General features: G+C 38.2%; 1 protein-coding gene across 14 annotated transcripts in view; it reads right to left on the bottom strand.

Annotated features, from left to right (window-relative positions):
* map2k5 (mitogen-activated protein kinase kinase 5) overlaps nucleotides 1–17692 on the bottom strand; it is a 235386-nt gene that overhangs the window by 174253 nt on the left and 43441 nt on the right. For all 14 annotated transcript variants that reach the window (XR_010330020.1, XR_010330021.1, XM_064335646.1 and 11 more), the window contains one exon: nucleotides 11947–11987. Coding sequence is in view for 12 of the 14 variants with exons in the window: in XM_064335646.1 (XP_064191716.1) it covers nucleotides 11947–11987 (41 nt within the window). In the remaining 2 variants the exon portion in view is untranslated. The remainder of the gene's footprint in view (nucleotides 1–11946; nucleotides 11988–17692) is intronic.

The following is a 17692-nucleotide window of genomic DNA, read 5'->3' as shown; positions in this document are numbered from 1 at the left end:
ATCATCTGCTTTAAACAGAGGAATAACTTTGACAACTTTTTAATCCGCTGGCTCCACGCCTGTTTTCAAAGACAAAGAAAAGATGTGAGCAAGTGGCTGCAATATTGACTGTTTCACCTGTTAGACAAGGAATGCAGAAATATTGTCATGACCAGCTGAAGATGTTTTTAGTTCATCAATTATGTCACTTATTTCTTGGATATCAGGGGGCTTAAAATAGGAATAATAGGAATAATTCTTGGAATAAAATCCAGTGAATTACCATGACAAGCAGACATTTTGTTAGCTAATTCATAACCAATATTAACAAAAAATGTATTAAATTTTTGAGCTAGATCAAATGGATTGTTGAGAGAATTTTCTCCATCCAAAAAGACTGAAGGTAGCACTGGGGTAGTCTTTTCTCTTTGCAACAACTGATTTATTACTTTACACAGTTTTAATATCTTTTGAACACCTCTTAAATTTTTCACTGAAATATTTCTTTTTTGCAAATCTGATGGAATGAATATATTTATTTCTATAGGATTTATAAACACCATGGGTAAGAGGAGTAGGATTTGAGACATATTTTCTGCACAGTTTATTCTTTTTCCTCAACAGCTTCAGTAAATCAACTGTAAACCAAGGCTTATTGAGGTCTTGACTGTATTTCTTCTATTTCTTGGTAGGGCTGCCAATTGGAAAACATTCATTGAAACTAAAGCTAATAACTTTCATAAAATTTTGATACGCAAAATCAGCATTATTTTCCTCATATAGATCATCCCATGAAATACTGGCAAGCATGTCTTTAAATTCTGAAATATTTGACTTGCTCATAATTCTTTTGTGCATTATTTTCTTGATATGTTTAGCTCTATTAACCTTGATTAAAGAGTACTGGAATATAGGAAAGTGATCTGACAAGTCTGAATACAAGATACAGATTGCATTCATTCACTCAAAGAGTTAGCTAAAATGTTATCAATCAAAGTTGCTGAATTTTTATTAACTTGTGTAGATTTATGAATAAGGGGGAAAAAGTAGCTAGAATAAAGAATATTAAGAAAATCCCCAGTAAGGGTATCTAATTTATTTTTAAAGAGGTTAATACTGAAATCTCCTAAAATGTAACAGAGTTTATCCTCATTGTTTATCAGGTCAAGAGAACTGGACAAACTTTCATTAAAATCTTTGATGACAGACTCAGGTGGGCGATAAATAACACCAACAATAACATTCTTTCCACCAGAGACACCAGAGAGCTCTAAAAAAAACAGATTCCAGCCCTATCTGACTTCAGAGAGAGATCATCCCTAATTTTAAAATCATAGTCACCATGAATAAACAGAGATACTCCAACTCCAGATTTATTCTCTCTTATGTAGTGAACCGAATTGTATTTGGGTAATTTAAAGATTTCTCTAGAGTCCACTGTAAGCCATGTTTCTGATAAAGCAATAACAGAAAAAAAATGTTTGAGTTAAGATAAATAATGAATGGATTTATCATAGTTGCTGGAAAGACATCTTATATTCAAATGAAAAATAGGGAATATATTTGGAGGCATAGAAACACGTCATTTAACTGGGTTTCATTATAAAAACTACAGAGGTTAGAGGCATAAAATGATGAAAAAAAATGTAGGTCTGGGTCAACATCAAAATTGTAACAGTCAATTGCGGAGGGATCAAAGGGCTTAAAGATCTGGCCTTCAAAATCAGATTTGTTGTAGTCCATAGTATGTGTTAAGAATAATGTGCTGTAGATGTGAGGTTAAGTAATCAAAGTACTGTATAAATGCCTAAGGGTGGTGACTAATGAGCCAAACTCTGAGCGTTGGTATTTCTTTGTTGTGGCGAGATTTGGGTAGGTGGATGGACAATAAGTTTGTCGTATCTCAAATATACAGCGTCACCTCTTTCTCGAGCTGCCTTCATTGCTGGGAGTAGTTATTTCCTTCTTTGCCGGATGGCTTCAGGGAAGTCCTCATTGATGAAGATGCCTGAGCCCTTAAATTTTTTAGCTTTATCCAGAACAGAAAGTTTGTCCTTCAGCCGCAGAAATCTGACCACAGTGGGTCGGGGCCTTTCTGATGATGACATTGGCTTCCCAGTCCTTTGAGCCCAATCCAACTCCATTTTCAAATGATCCAGATGTAGTTTTTCACTGAATAGTTCTCTCACTTTTTCTTCATTCAGACACCTTTTCTTTCCCAGACTCTTTAATGTCATCTACAACAATATTATGGTGCCTTGACTGGCCCTCCAGATAGTCTGTCTTGTCTGAGGTTGAGATCATACTTTTGCAAATTGTGTCCAAATCTGTCCTGGTTTCATTACAGGTCTTGGACCAAGTTTTACATGAGATTTTAAAATCATCAAATTCCTTTTGGGTCATTTCCAGACTCACCTTGAGATCATAGACTTGCTTTGACAGATCATTAATCCTCTTATTTGAAGAATCAACTATGATCAGTACACAAGTTTTGAAGCTTTTTTCCTGTTGTTCAAGCAAAGTTCTGTAGAAGTCTTTTTGCTGGTCCAACAATTCACAAACTTGAGCCATGGTGACATATTCCTCAGTGGTGTTGTTAGAAGCTTTGGGTGGCATGTTGCCCGTTTGGTTGTCGGTAGGTGGGAGCAAAATGTGATAGGCCTACATGACCCTACCATTAACCCTTATCACTCTAAAATTAATTTATGGAAGAGATATATTGATGACGTTCTTCTGCTTTTGGATGGCTACCCGACTGAACTAACTGATTTAGTAATTTACATCAATAACAGCTCACCCTTTCTCAAATTCACTTCAGAATCCAGTTATGCAGAAATATCATACTTGGATTTAACTATCAGCAAAGATGCCACTAATAAAATTCAAACATCCATATTCAGAAAACCAATGTCAAGAAACTCTATCCTACATGTTATGTGTAACCACCCCAAACATGTAAAATCTAACATCCCAACCGGCCAATTCTTACGGATAAAAAGGAACTATTCGAACCCCATTGATTTTACACTGAAATCTGAAGAAATGACAAATCGTTTCAAAGAAAAAGACTATTCCATGACGACAATCCAACAAGCCGCCCAACGTGCAGCTAGAACCCCGCGATCAGAACTCCTTTGTGACAAGGCCAAAAATAAACAACAACAAAGAATCTGTTTCATTACCGAATTCAACCATTGCGCTCACAACATCAAAGAAATCATACAGAAACATCCTACAGGCTGAACCTACCTTACAAGATGTTTCCATAACTCCTCCCCTTTTCTCATTTCGCAGAGCCTCTACCATTGGAGACACCATCGTGCAAACACACAGTGCTCCAGACAAGTCAACATGGCTCTCCTTGACCGGTATGTACCGCTGTGGAAATTGTGCGTGCTGTAACAATACAGTGAATTCCAAGTTGTTCAAGCATCCCATCATGGGCCAAACCATCCCCATAAAGCAATTCATTAATTGCAAGTTAACTCACGTGATTTACCTTCTCACGTGCATTTGCGGGATGTCTTACGTAGGCCAGACTAAACGCAGTCTGAAGACCCGTATCACTGAACACAAAACAGCCATACGCACTCAGAATGTGGAATACGCAATGGCGCGTCACTGTATGGAACAAAACCATGGCTCGGCCTCATCCTTGTGATTCATCGGCATTGAGCGCATTATACCTTCTCACCGGGGCGGCAATATCCTACAAATAGTCTACTTGCCAGCAATGTGAACCCGGAAATGTTGAGTACCCCAAAGTTTTATGTTAGAAATGTACAGCATGGGTAGCTAGCTAGTTAGTTAGCTAACATTAGCTTGTTAGCTAGCTAATATTAGCATAATTCACTTTGCCAACTTTTGATAGATAGTAATGCTAACTATGGATCTGGAGAAGAATTCACTAGGTTTTCCTATATCACATTAGCAACAAGCTAGCTTAGCTAACATTTAGCTAATGTTTGCTCATTAGCTAGCTAATTAGTTAGCTATTGTTAGCTTGTTAGCTAGCTAATATTAGCATAACTCACTTTGCCAACTTTTGATAGTGATTATATTAAGACAACACTTAACAGCTTTAAATGCAGGTCCAATGTATTAAGCACATAAACAACCTCAAAAATCGAATCAAAATTCATCAAAATCGGCCCACCGGGAGTTGAAATATGGCCACTTCTGGTTTAAACGGCCATTTTGAATATTTAAAATGTCATAAATGGATTCAGCATCCTCAATAACCCCCAAAACCACTTCAACATTGTCCAAATCGGCCAAGCAGTTGCTGAAATACTGTCCATATAGGTGATTATGCTAATTAATGCTAATTATGCTAATTGCCCAAACATATGCAAGTTAGCATCCAGCAGTTTCTAAATGCTGGGGACCCATACTGTATCATTTCTTACATAAAACTTTGGGGTACTCAACATTTCCGGGTTCACAATAGGGCGTTATAGGCTGGCAAATAGACTAGAAGGCTTGCTCAAAGAGAGATGTATCACATTCACAAACTTAATACGATGGCCCCAGCAGGACTCAATGATGATTATAGTCTCAAGTGTTTTCTGTAACTTAATGTTGTCATAGTCGATGCCGCTTGTTGTTGTTTTAAATATCCACCAATGAATTTGTGTACGGTAAATACAAAATTGCTGATTGCATCAACATGTTTGAATAGCCTAATGTAAAAACTCTAAAACTCCTCACTGTTTTATCATGTTAAAAATGATCTATTATTGGTCATTGTCGAACCATGTTTGAAACTGATCTTTTACCTAATTACCAAATGGGAAAATTAATTTTGCTGTAATTGCCAATTGTGCTGTAAATGAATAATTTGAATTGCCAACCTTACTAATTGAATAATTGTTTCATTGTTCAATTATGTAGAATTGATTGCTCATGCTTGTTTGTGACAAATGTTAACGCCTGTGTTCACAACTGTTCCATTTGTTATATGAACTGACCTCGTACTCATTTTTACTAGATGCTCTGACAAAGGCAGTAATGCCAGATTTGGAGACACTGGGTACAATGCTTACTTTTTGATTCATAGATATTTAGTAGTTCTGCTCATCCACCCTTAGATTTTACGCACTTGTGGTGAACGAGTTTTTGATCCAGGACATGTATACTTTAACCTTCTGTATGCAATCTCTCAGTATTTCATTGCAAACTAAAATAGAGCAAATTCATTTTTGATTTTTTGCAGAGACAATTGCATTTGTGGCACTTTATTTTTTCCTAAATTATAAATATAATTTACTATAAGTTAGTATTGTAAATGGTACAAATGTCTTGCTTCATTTGAAGCCATTTTTCAAGTCTCTGTGGTGTTCACATCTGGAGTTAAAAAACTTTAACCTCTCAGCGCAAAGCACCTAGTGGTTGGCACACCAGCGTGCCGAAATTACTGAACTCAGACATTCAGTGCTACTGCAACCAAATTATGCATTAAAAGCAAAAATGTTTTGTTTTAGCTTCATTAGTAGACGATACGCGACAACTATGCCGAATAAGGAGTTTAGCAGTGCCACCATTGTTGCTTTGGTCGTTCATTTAACAAGCATCCCCTCCCTGTCTCATCTGCAACTGCACCCCCCACCAATGACATAATGGACAATACTGTCTATCTGGGCATTCATAAAAATATTCTTTCACCACTCAAAGATCGTATTCTGTCATAGCAACAAAATAAACCCGGCAATAGCCCTAAGATATGCCAATACAGCAGTGAAAACGCTGCTCACTGAATAACGAAATAAACGAGACAAAGTTATACCATGTCATTCTACAGTCAATATCTGGGACTAAATATTGAATGAATATACAACAATACTAGTGGGTTTAGGCGTAGAGATGTCGCTTTTGAGACTGAGTGGGCAAGTATTGTCTTGGACAATCCGTTTGTGAAATATACGCGCATTTGTGATGCCTGGGTACCTTCCAAAATAGCTGTGTGTAATACCACACGTGTTGTTTACGGCGTTGTCGCCCTTTTTAGTATAGTCTAGCTTGATTGACAGTAGGTGAGAGTATAAGCTTTCTAACGATGTATAATTTTGCTTTTGGAATAGTGTTTTATAGGTCAGCGTAACCAAAAAAATTTTCACCATCGCATTCACTTAGGCATTCACTCTGTGGTAGCAGTAAAAGATGCTGCACCTAACGAAACGTTGTCAACAATTTTTGTAATTTCTAGGAAAATACTATTATTATTGAGGACTTCTAGGCATAGCTAAGCCATATGTTTGATGATATACCTAGCTGACATCATTTTCTGGAGGAAGACAAAAGCAGATATTGATTTGCCGCCTCTGTCTCTATCTACTGTAAACAGATAAGATTCCATCATTGCTATGTAAGTATTACTGCTCAAAATATTTAGGTTATATACGTTATTTTTGAATTTTTAAATAGGATAGTGGTATTTTACAATGAAGATATTTCACACTGCAATGTAAGCGCTTGTTGTTGTCTAGTAGTTTTTGTGATGCATGCAACAGTGATGACGTAAGAGTTGGAACATTGCCAAAACGTGGTGAATGTTGAAAATTGTTTCATGTCATCCCTTCCCCATACAAGAAAACATACAAGAGTACAGAGTAGAGAGTTAATTATTACACATTTAGGTACTGTACAGCATTGTGTGACAATATTTTTGCATTATTTTTAAATCTGATATCAAAGTTTTATCTTAAACCTTCCTACGGCACTCATTTATATGCTTTACAGTGGAGAAAAAGCATTATATTCCATTTTGGGGGGATTTAGGATACGTTTCCGGACCCCTAGCCATTTTAGACCAGCGTACAGTGTACGGACGGAGTGTAGCACAGTGGGTAAGGAACTAGGCTTGTAACCGAAAGGTCGCAGGTTCGATTCCCGGGTAAGGACACTGCCGTTGTACCCTTGAGCAAGGTACTTAACCGGAATTGCTTCAGTATATATCCAGCTGTATAAATGGATACAATGTAAAATGCTATGTAAAAGTTGTGTAAGTCGCTCTGGATAAGAGCATCTGCTAAATGCCTGTAATGTACTGATGGAGAGCTTGTAATTCCCACTTGAAAATGATGGAACAGTGAGTTTCTTGAGTTTTGATTTTTTGCAGAGACAATTGCATTTGTGGCACTTTATTTTTTCCTAAATTATAAATATAATTTAATATAAGTTAGTATTGTAAATGGTACAAATGTCTTGCTTCGTTAAAGCCATTTTTCAAGTCTCTGTGGTGTTCAAATCTGGAGTTATAAAGCTTTAAATAGGATACCCCCTAAATGGGCAAGGACTGGCTAGATTTAGCATGTGCACTAAGGGGTTAAACACAAACACTACTTAGCAAACCAACAAACGCTTACGTTTCACTGTGAAATATCCTCATTATGAAACACCATTAACCTATTTAAAGACACCCAATTTCAAAAATAACACAAATAACCAAAATATTTTCAGCAGTAACACATTTAGATAGACAATGAAATCTTATCTGTGTTCAGTACATTGAGACAGAGTCAGAATAAATGGCATCGTTCCCCAGTTCTAACTTAATCCATCAAAATGGTATATCAGCTAGGTCTATCAGCAAACGTATGCCTTAGCCCTGCACAGAGTTTCTCAGGAATAATAATATTTTCTAAGAAATTAGGAAAGTCATCAATAAGATTTCGCCAGGTGCAGCGTCTTTTACTGCTACCACAGACTGCATAATGCAGAAATAATGAGACAAAACTTGCAGTTATACTGAGCTATAAAATGCTATTCCAAAAGTAAAATTAGACATATTATACATCGTTAGAAAGCTTATTCTGCCACCTATTGGGTTGATTAATTGTTGATCAAGCCAGATTGTTCTACAAAGGACGACAACACCATAAGAAAACATGTGTGGTATCACCCAGGCATCACAAATGAGCATATGTTTTACAAACGGATTGTCCAAGGCAATATATGACCGTCTTGAAAGGGACGTATATTTGTACATTTATTCCATATTTAGTTGCAAATATTGACAGTAGAATTACATCTTATAATTTTTGAAAAATTCCTCATTTATTTTAGTGTTCAGTGAGCAGTGTTTTTCACAACTGTACTGGCATACCTTCGCCTATTGTTGGCTTTATCTTGTAGCTACGACGGAATACATATTTTTAGTGGTAAAATAATGTTTTTATTTATTCCCAGACACACACGATTGTCCAGTGTGTCGTGGGTGGTGGGTGTAGTTACAGATGAGACTGCAGGGAGGGAGTGCTTGGTAAATGGACGACCAGAGCGACAATGGTTGCGCTGCAAAACTCCTCATTTGGCATAGTTGTGTATTGTCTACTAATGAAACTAAAACAAAGCGTTTCTGTTTTTGACTCATACTTTGGTTACAAGAGTAATGAATGTCTGAGTTGAACAATCTAGGCATGCCGCCGTGCCGACCACTGGGGGGTGTGCGCTAATAGGTTAATGCACCAGATGTGACCTAAACTGCAACATTGGGAAAACATGGTGAACGCCTGAAAATTCACTAGGGGAATTGCGCGAAGTGGTTAACTGCAAGACTGTGAATGAAAAGTGGGACTGGTTCAAAAGGGTTATTCTTGAGGCCCAATGTAAATTTGTTCCAAAGGTAAGGAAAAGTAAGTAGAAGAAGCGATCTCGCCACACAAGAGAGTTTGAAAAAAGAAACTGTAAAAGATATATAAAAATGACAACACTGAGATTAATAAGGCTGAATATTGTAACATGTGTCCTAAGGTTAAAAAAGAACTACGGGAAGCCAAGAGCCAAAAAGGCAAATTGTCCAAGATGCTAAATGTAATCCTAAACATTTCTTTCAATGCTGTAGTTGGAAAAGCAAAGTCCAACAGAATATGAGGTGCATCAGGAACGAAGTAGCGTTGTTTTCTAAGAATAAAGATATTGCTGATGCCTTAAATAGTTATTTTGTTTTATGAGAGAAAAGGTTACTAATAAGCATATTCAGTACTCAGGATTAGATATTTAAATAGAGGATAAAGAAGTACTGGATGAATGACTTAAACTAAAGACAAATAAGGCAGCAGGCCCTGATAACAAATACCCAGGACTACTTAAAGAGTTAGGTGTGATCATCTTTAAACCACTGGCAGGTATTTTTAGACAGTCCTTAGAAACTGAAGAAATACCTGAGGACTGGAAACAAGGTAATACTCTGATGGCCCTGGTCGTCTGCCCTCCCTGTTTGTCTTGAACTTCCTGTTCGTAACTTACGGAGTAAATTTAGTGCCAAAAGTATTGTCTGCGTAGGAAAAAAAACTGCACGCATAGGAAAAAAAATTGCACGAGTAAAAAAAATAAAATATCGAAAGTATTGTCCGTGTAGGAAAAAAAATTGCACACGTAAAAAACAAAATTGTAGGCGTAGATGTGGAAATGTTTCTCGCGATCAGCAAAAATGAAATCAAACGCATTTTTCAGAATTGTAAACGAAAAAGTTATGTTCACAAATGTAAAAAATAAAATTGCAATTGTTTTTTCTCACGCGTGTTTACGATTGAATTTTTTACGAGTATGATTTCATTTTACGATTGTTTTTTTCGCGGTTGGTCAAAATCATGCCAAAACCCCAAGCATGAGAAAAACAGAATCGTAATCGTAAAAAATGAAGTCGTACTCGTAAAAAATTATGTCAATAACTGTGAAACATTGAAAGGTGTGAAGAAAAAACAATTGCAATTTTTAATTGTATGTATCATTTAGGACCATAACTGTTTTCTGTCCGTGTCTGCTTACTGACACTCTCTCCACTTCACCATTGGTGCACTCCACACCTTTCACTACTGTTTCATTGCATAGTACTCCTGATTCGATCACACACATTTCTTGATTTTACATTTCGTTTAATAAACTTTTGTTAGGAAAACTGTTGCTACCGTGTGGACCTCCCCTTCTTTGTTAAGGCCATACCGAGATGGGCATAACAATATAATACCAATTTATAAGAAAGGGGACCATACTGATCGAGGAAACTACAGGCCTGTCAGTTTAACTTGCATTAGCTACATCTAAAATACTAGAATCCATCATTACAGACAAGTTGGAAGTATTTCTTGAAATAGCAACATCCTAAGGGATAGCCAGCACGGTTTTCACAAGGGAAGAACATGCCTGACAAACCTTCTGAGTGTTCTTTGAAGAAGTTACCCAGTGTTCTGATTATAACAAGGTTTATGATATTATTATTATACTATTATACTTAAAGGGGAACTTCACTTTATAACACTTCTGCTTCTCATGACTAATATTGTCATTTTAATGAATGTGTCACCCTTCATTTTTTGATTAGTCATTTCATTTAAAATGTCTAACGTTAGAAACAAAAACCTATTTTTTTTTTTAGCGCAAGTAGTACAGTTTCCGGTTTTTTCTTCTTCTTCGATTTCATTTCACGGCAAAATTGAGAAGAAGCGAAGCAAAACATTCCGTTAACTTAGCGTTGAAATCGAACAAACTAATGTCTCCTAGCTTTTGTTTGATGCGATATCGTTGTAATAATGAGGTGCATTGTACCCGGTTGTTATAATGCCCCCATTAAACATGCCTTGAAAGCACATTTTCATAGTTTTCCACGCGATGCAACTTTGTGCCAGACATGGCTGGATGTAATCAGACACCCCAACATAACACCTGAAGAAGTTCGTAAACGATGACTAAGGTATGCAGCGACCACTTTGAAGGCACCGACTACCAAGGCGACCGTCTGAAGCCTAGAGCAGTACCCACCGTTTTCCCATCGTTGGTCAAACCGCTCGAGGTAGGCACTATGCGGGCTGGCTAACGCTATCGCATCTGTCTGTGATACATAGGATGTCTACCACCAGTTGCCGTTTGTCCTGGGAATAGCCTGAAGTTCCTCAATCTCGGCCCGCTCCTGACTCGCTCTCGCATGATCAGCCTGCAAATTAGCCAGCTCTTCTGTGTATTCCGGCTTGAATCGATAGGGCACAACAATCCCATGATTAAAAACAAAATCTCCTTAATCCTCAGACATTTTCAGTTTTGCTAGCTAGTAGTCATACAACAACTATTTCTACGACCATCTAATATTATTGTCTGCAGGTACACACACATCAGAAGTCACGCAATGATATGCATCCTCGAGTTCGACACTAAACTGCCTGGGTCTACTTCCTGCATTTGTAAAGGAAAACAACAAAACAGGGTAAAATATTAACACAATGAAATAACTAATCGAAAAATGAAGGGCGACACATTCATTAGAAGGACAATATCAGTCATGAGAAGCAGAAGTGTTATAAAGTGAAATTCGCCTTTAATTTCCAAAAGGCATTTGATAACGTACCACATGAGATACTTGTTATTAAAATGAAGATAGCAGGAATTAGAGGACATATTTCAGAGTGGATTTCCGGGTTTTCCCTACCATAGAAATCTCATCTGAATATTGCCCTGTATGTGCCGGCGGCTGGTGGCTCAGGTCTCAAGTTATCAATTGTAATCTTAAATGGACTGCATGAATCTTCATGTATTGGCGCTTTTTACAGATCAAGAATGATTGGCTACAGGCAGAATTAATTGCATTCACGTTCTACTCCTTTTCCTGAGCAAGTCAGAAGCTCGGTGAATGATCAGAAACTGAATTTAGAAAAATTGAATTTTCCTGGCAGACCTGCAGCCTTTATTCTTCTGACAGAAAATAAAATTATGAAGGCAGGTTGGCCTAACGTAAACATCCCAGCACAATAAGAAGCCCTTTACTCCTAACACCTGTATGAGATAGGAATAGGGTACAAACCCTCCTACACAGGTGTAAGTGGCAATCAGAGAGACAGATGGAGAGAGGCATAAATAGACAGGGAGCAATAAAGATATGGGTTCCCTGGGTTGAATTGATATTTTAAAAAGCAGAAGATGCACTCCAGATCTCAATCCTTCCACAGCTTTCTTGGAAACCATAACAAAAATGCATACCTTCAGGCCGTGAATGTTCCGGATCCCTGGGGTCTTGCCGGCTGGAACAGTAATTGATTGAGTTGTAGAGAATAGCTCACTGAAACTGGAAAACTTAGCTAGAAATTAGTGATTTAAAAAGAAATTATTGTGACAATAAAAATTAGGCAGAAGATGGAAGGGGAGGCTCTGGAGAGCTGGAATGTGAGTATGAAGCGCTGCAAATGTCCACACATGTGCTTGTATAAGCGTACACATATATAAATGCATGCATACATAAGCATGAAGGCATGCACACACACGTAAGAAACCAAGAAGGAAACAATGGCTAGACTGGCCTTGGGGTCACTGATTTGCAGGCCTGGCTCTTGCGGCAGCTGAGTGTCTGTGTAGCGTATGTGCTATGATTATAGCAGCGATATCAGGGAACCAGGGATCGGCATTCACCGTGAAGCTCGCAAACACCAGTGGTTACATAGTTATTGAAGTTTAGTAAGTCTCTAGCGCCAAAAAGCACATTTCCCCATTGAGGTCCATTCAAAAGTCGGAACTATACTAATTATAATATTTTGGACAGTACTTTTAAATTCTAAAATTTCTTCACAGATCTTTTTACTCTCCAGGCATCCAGAGTTCCACAGGAAAAGATATTAGATTTTTTAAACTGCATCGTTCTACATCACAGTGCACGCACCTGCTTACACAGGCACACCAGAGCATTAAGAAGCATGATGCTATGACAATTATAGGGAGGGGGGGTTAAGCCATCCAAGCTTTCAAGTTGCCTTCACAGAACCAATGTATTAGAATGCATTTAGTGTTCCTCCCAGGAGACCTAAGATGAATCCACCTTTGCTGTCATATAGGGTTGGGTTGGTTTCCGGTTTTGCTGGTCCGGTCCGGTCCGGTGTATGAGCTTAAACCGAGTGAACCAGCATTTGTCATTATGAGACGTTCTGGCAAATTAAAAAGTAGCCTACATCAGCAACCAGTGCCGACGGCGCTAAATCCAACTTGTACTGCATTAGTAATAAGCAATATGACAACATGCTTAACATAATATTATGTTTGTTTATAAATGGAGCCGTCACAACAAATTTGATCCGAGCTGCAAAAATGATCCAGGTGACGTAATGACATTCTAAAACAGCTGTTATAGCCATTGCGACGTACTTACAGTTTCGTTACCGGGTCCGTTGCTATGCCAGCATTGCATTTTGTGGCGATAAAGATTCTAAAGCCATCTTTACACAGCCGAGCCGGGTTAATATTCTGTAGCAGACGCGAGGTAAAATTAGTGTTGATCAATTTCCACAGACGTTCTTTATCCACCTTTTGGCCGGTATGAACATCTTTACACTGCAAAGAAGAATCCGCGGGATTCGCTGTGGCACGTGCAATTATGTATCTCATGCACAATAAACATGGTCTCTCTCATGAATGATTGTTGTGTGATATTTTTGAAACAACTGCCTTGCAAAATGTTACCCCTGGTGTTTCTGGTTTTGCTAGCTAAACTGTTCAGCAATAGCTTGGTAGACGTTCAAGTCTCTCACTGTCCCGTCAATTAGTTTTTTTATTTTGTTTTCATTTCTAATTATCAACAGCTCCCTCACCTCGTATTAGTAAACGGCTACACATGTCATCTAACTTGCAAGCAGTATCTCCCTAAATATGAATTAAATGTTTAAGAAAATAATAATAATGAATTTGATTTTATCCACGGAAATAGCTATACAAAAAGGCAAAATAAATGTTGTGGTCGTGATCGCCGTTGTAGATGTCAGAAGGAAATGTCACTGAAAATAAATTAAAAAGTTAGCTCTCTTTGCAGCGGTTTGGGCTGGAAACGAGCTGTAAGAGCGAAATAAGCCCCCGAAGTGAAGCACAACACTGCCTACTGATCGTAGACGAGATCGCTGTGAGGTTGCTTTCTGTAGAGGATTTCTGCTGCATGCTCCCATATTACTGAAAATGCTGTAGCGGTGGCTAGCTATAAGTGCATGCCGGCGTATGAGTGCTTGGTGCGTTGTGTTGATTATAGAGTAGCGCTGAACTTTCGGCTTACGTTTTCTGAACCTCGGTGATACAGTGGTGCAAGTAGACTATTTAACAATCAGCGTAAGGCCATGGGTAAATGCTTTGTTTCTGCTGTGTTCCTGTTGTGCTTTACGTCAGGGGCTTATTCCGCTCTTACAGCTCATTTCCAGCCCAAACAATTGCAAAGAGAGCAAGATTTTGAAGATTTTGTCAGAGACATTTCCTTCTGACGTGTACGCCCGCAATCGCGACCACAACATTTATTTTGCCTTTTTGTATAGCTATTTCCGTGGATGAAATCACATTTATTATTATTTTCTGTTAAAAACATTTCATTCATATTTAGGGAGATACTACTTACAAGTTAGATGACATGTGTAGCCGTTTACTAATATGATTGCATTTCAGGCTGGAAAATAACTCATTAAACCAGAGAAATTGCTGATTGTTGTCTTAGAATCTTTATCGCCAAAGAACGTAGCAAGGCTGTCTGCGTCGGCATAGCAACGGACGCTGTAACAAAACTTTAAGTACGTCACAATGGTTTTAGAATGTCATTACCTCATCCGGATCATTTTTGCTGCCCGGATCAAATTTGTTGTGACAGAGCCACTAGTGTCTGAGCGCAAAAAAAAAAAAATGATCGACAGGCCGTGCGCAATTTAGTGCCGAGTCCAGCAACAAGGAGATCAAATTTCAGTAGACCATTCAAAGGTGGGTGGGGGGGAAGACGATGCACACGGCGCTCGGCCGCTACACTCTCATTCATGGGCTCTCATTATGTTCCACTCAGGACGGGCTGAGTCACGTGCGATTTTAGTGGTAAAATTCGGTATTACCGGTCCAGTCCGGTATTTGGCTTAATATCAAACCGGTTTGAAAATTTAATAATAATTTAATCTGCAATATCGTGTGTTCTTGTTTCCTGTAAATAAAGAAAATGACCCAATATATCATTTAGGTAAGAAGCTCTTATATTATTACTACATATTGGATACACAGCCAATAATATAAAGCACATAGTTTGTTTTCATTTGAAGAAAAAAGTTAATAACATTCATGAAATCTTTTGCTTTCTTTCATACACCGCACAAGACAAAGCAAGCAGACAAATCCAACTGAATTATATTAGCTGTTTCTGTCTGCAATCGTCGCTTTTCAAGTATGAATTTGATCAGGGTAACACGGGAAAACACAGAATGGCTGATGGCAGAGAATGGCTGATGAAGTCCACAACACTTCTTGTCGGCAACCTTACCCAATGACTTATGGCAAAGCTAGCTTGTAAGCTTGCTAGTAAGGATTTCAGTTGTGTCAGAAGTTGTGGCGCGCCAGCTATAATTAGCTACTTATTATGTTCCGGTTGAGGTGCCACTGAAAGTTTGTTCTGTTTGGAAAAGCTAGTTAGCTAGCTAGGTACAACTAGTAACAAGCATGGTTCAAACTAGTAGCAAGCAGTTGTCAAAAATTGATTTGACATACATGTCAAAATGTTGTTGTTAAAACAAGGTTAAGCTGTTTAGCCACGTCAGATAACAATTTATAGGGCCTTCTCCCCCAGCATAAATAGGACAAATCAGAATTGAACAATCAACATGATGTCAAAACAAGGGTTGGCCACAATTTGAATAACATTTCATTTCACCAATACAAAATCCCACCTGGGGACAGCAAGTGCCATTTTTTTTGGTGCCATTTTCCTGCTGAAATGGTTGCTGAATTCCTTCAAGACTCTGGCAGCTGTAATGTTTTTAGGACACCTAAATAACCACGTAATATCTAAAAGTTTTTCTTGTAATCTTTTCTTGTAATGTGTAATTATGCCTTCAATGGTGGTTAGATTTTTTATAATGAACCTATTGATTTTGGTGAAGTGCAGGCACAAATGCTTATAAACCGTCAAATTAGCATAACAAATTTGATTACACTGCAAGTAAAACATTCAACCTCCCTACCATAATGTGTTGTGATTGTGCCAAACGACGGTTGAATCCATGTTCAATACCCCATGTCAACATAGGGTTTTGTGCGTGAAAGGGGTACAATGTACATTTGAGTAGCTATTTTGTTAGCCAAAGTTTGGAAAGATCTCTCTCAGACTTCTGGCACTGCTAATAATTTTGATACAACAGTTGTTTCACTGTCACTCATTAAGTAGAATAAATGTAAATATTTTCTGGTTGAAAGAGCTCTCATTCGTTCTCCACATTAAATCAAATTATTTATCTGACCCAGTCTGTTATTTTAATACTTTGACTGGAATGCTCATTTTATTTCAGTTTTCAGTTGAAATCACTACACCCTACGTGTTAACTTGCAAATTACTATGGAGACTATACCAAGTTTTAATGAAGCAAATATTAGGTAAGTTTTCCACATTGATCTGTAATTCACGCCTACAAAAGTTTGCTGCTTCCCTCGCACAAATTCTGTAAGTAGAGGTAGCTAACAAACAAAACGCCCTTGTCTTAAATTAAGGATAACACTTGCTACAATCACATTTTGTGCATCCAGGTTATGGACGGGGGGGTGCAGCACAGTGGGTAAGGAACTGGGCTTGTAACCGAAAGGTCGCAAGTGCGATTCCCGGGTAAGGACACTGCCGTTGTACCCTTGAGCAAGGTACTTAACCGGAATTGCTTCAGTATATATCCAGCTGTATAAATGGATACAACGTAAAATGCTATGTAAAAGTTGTGTAAGTCGCTCTGGATAAGAGCGTCTGCTAAATGCCTGTAATGTAATGTAATGAATATGATGGAGCATCAGATAAGCTGACTCATGATTTTTATATTTAGCCAAAAATTAGCGTATATTTTCCCGTGTTTATTATGGATCTCCATTTACGCGGGTTGTAATTTGGAACTGTCAAAAAAGCTGGAATTCCGGATTAAGTTGGAACAAGCACAAAACCGTCCAGACCCATGGCGCAACTTCAATTCTGACTGATATAGCCAGGACAATGTTTTCACTGGAGACTTGATACCGCCTTATAACTTCAAAGTCCCAGGTCATTTGTGAATGGTTGTAATGGATTTTGAAAAGAGACACTTCATGCTACAAGCATGCTAACGGCAATGACTGTGCTGTAAAGTTTAGGTAGCAAACAACAAGGCTGAATTCTTTTGACTGAATGTACATAGAAACTATAAGGTCAGATCGCGTAGCCTAGTTTCACTCACTGTGGCCAAGTGGAATCGATAACGTTTCAGAAAATATATAACGTTAAGATTTAATTCAATGTTCTACTGGGAGTTTTGCCGTTTATTGAGGGTGTGACAGAAAATTTTGGTGGCACTCACTGTAAGCGAAAGTTTTTTCACATTTACCGTTCGATTGAGCAAGTACCATTCATAGTACATTTTTACGGGTTACTGCTATCAGATTGTGCTAGCTACTTTACATGAACCTTGTACGGCAATCAATAAAGGCTAACAGCACAGTAGCAGTTACTGCTTGTCACTTGTACCACCACTGTAATGAACAAAAAAAGGCTACACACTGCTGGCAACAATGTAAAGCTCCGTTTTGGCCTCCGTACTATATAGGTAGCTAGCTATGGCACGTCGTCACCTCTGTAACGTTATTTGTTGTCCTCCGTGTGTCCATACATCTATATCAGTGGTTGAAGCTGTGTGTCCTTAGCTCCTACTGATGCATGCAGGATAGCATCCGTACGCGCTAAGTACGTTAACTGAAGTAGGCGATCCGTACGCGCTTACTAGGT

The sequence above is a fragment of the Anguilla rostrata genome, chromosome 5 (genome assembly GCF_018555375.3).
Source record: "Anguilla rostrata isolate EN2019 chromosome 5, ASM1855537v3, whole genome shotgun sequence".
Taxonomy (NCBI): Eukaryota; Metazoa; Chordata; class Actinopteri; order Anguilliformes; family Anguillidae; genus Anguilla; species Anguilla rostrata.
Note: the sequence above shows the minus strand (reverse complement) of the source record. Positions and strands in the feature narration are given on the sequence as shown.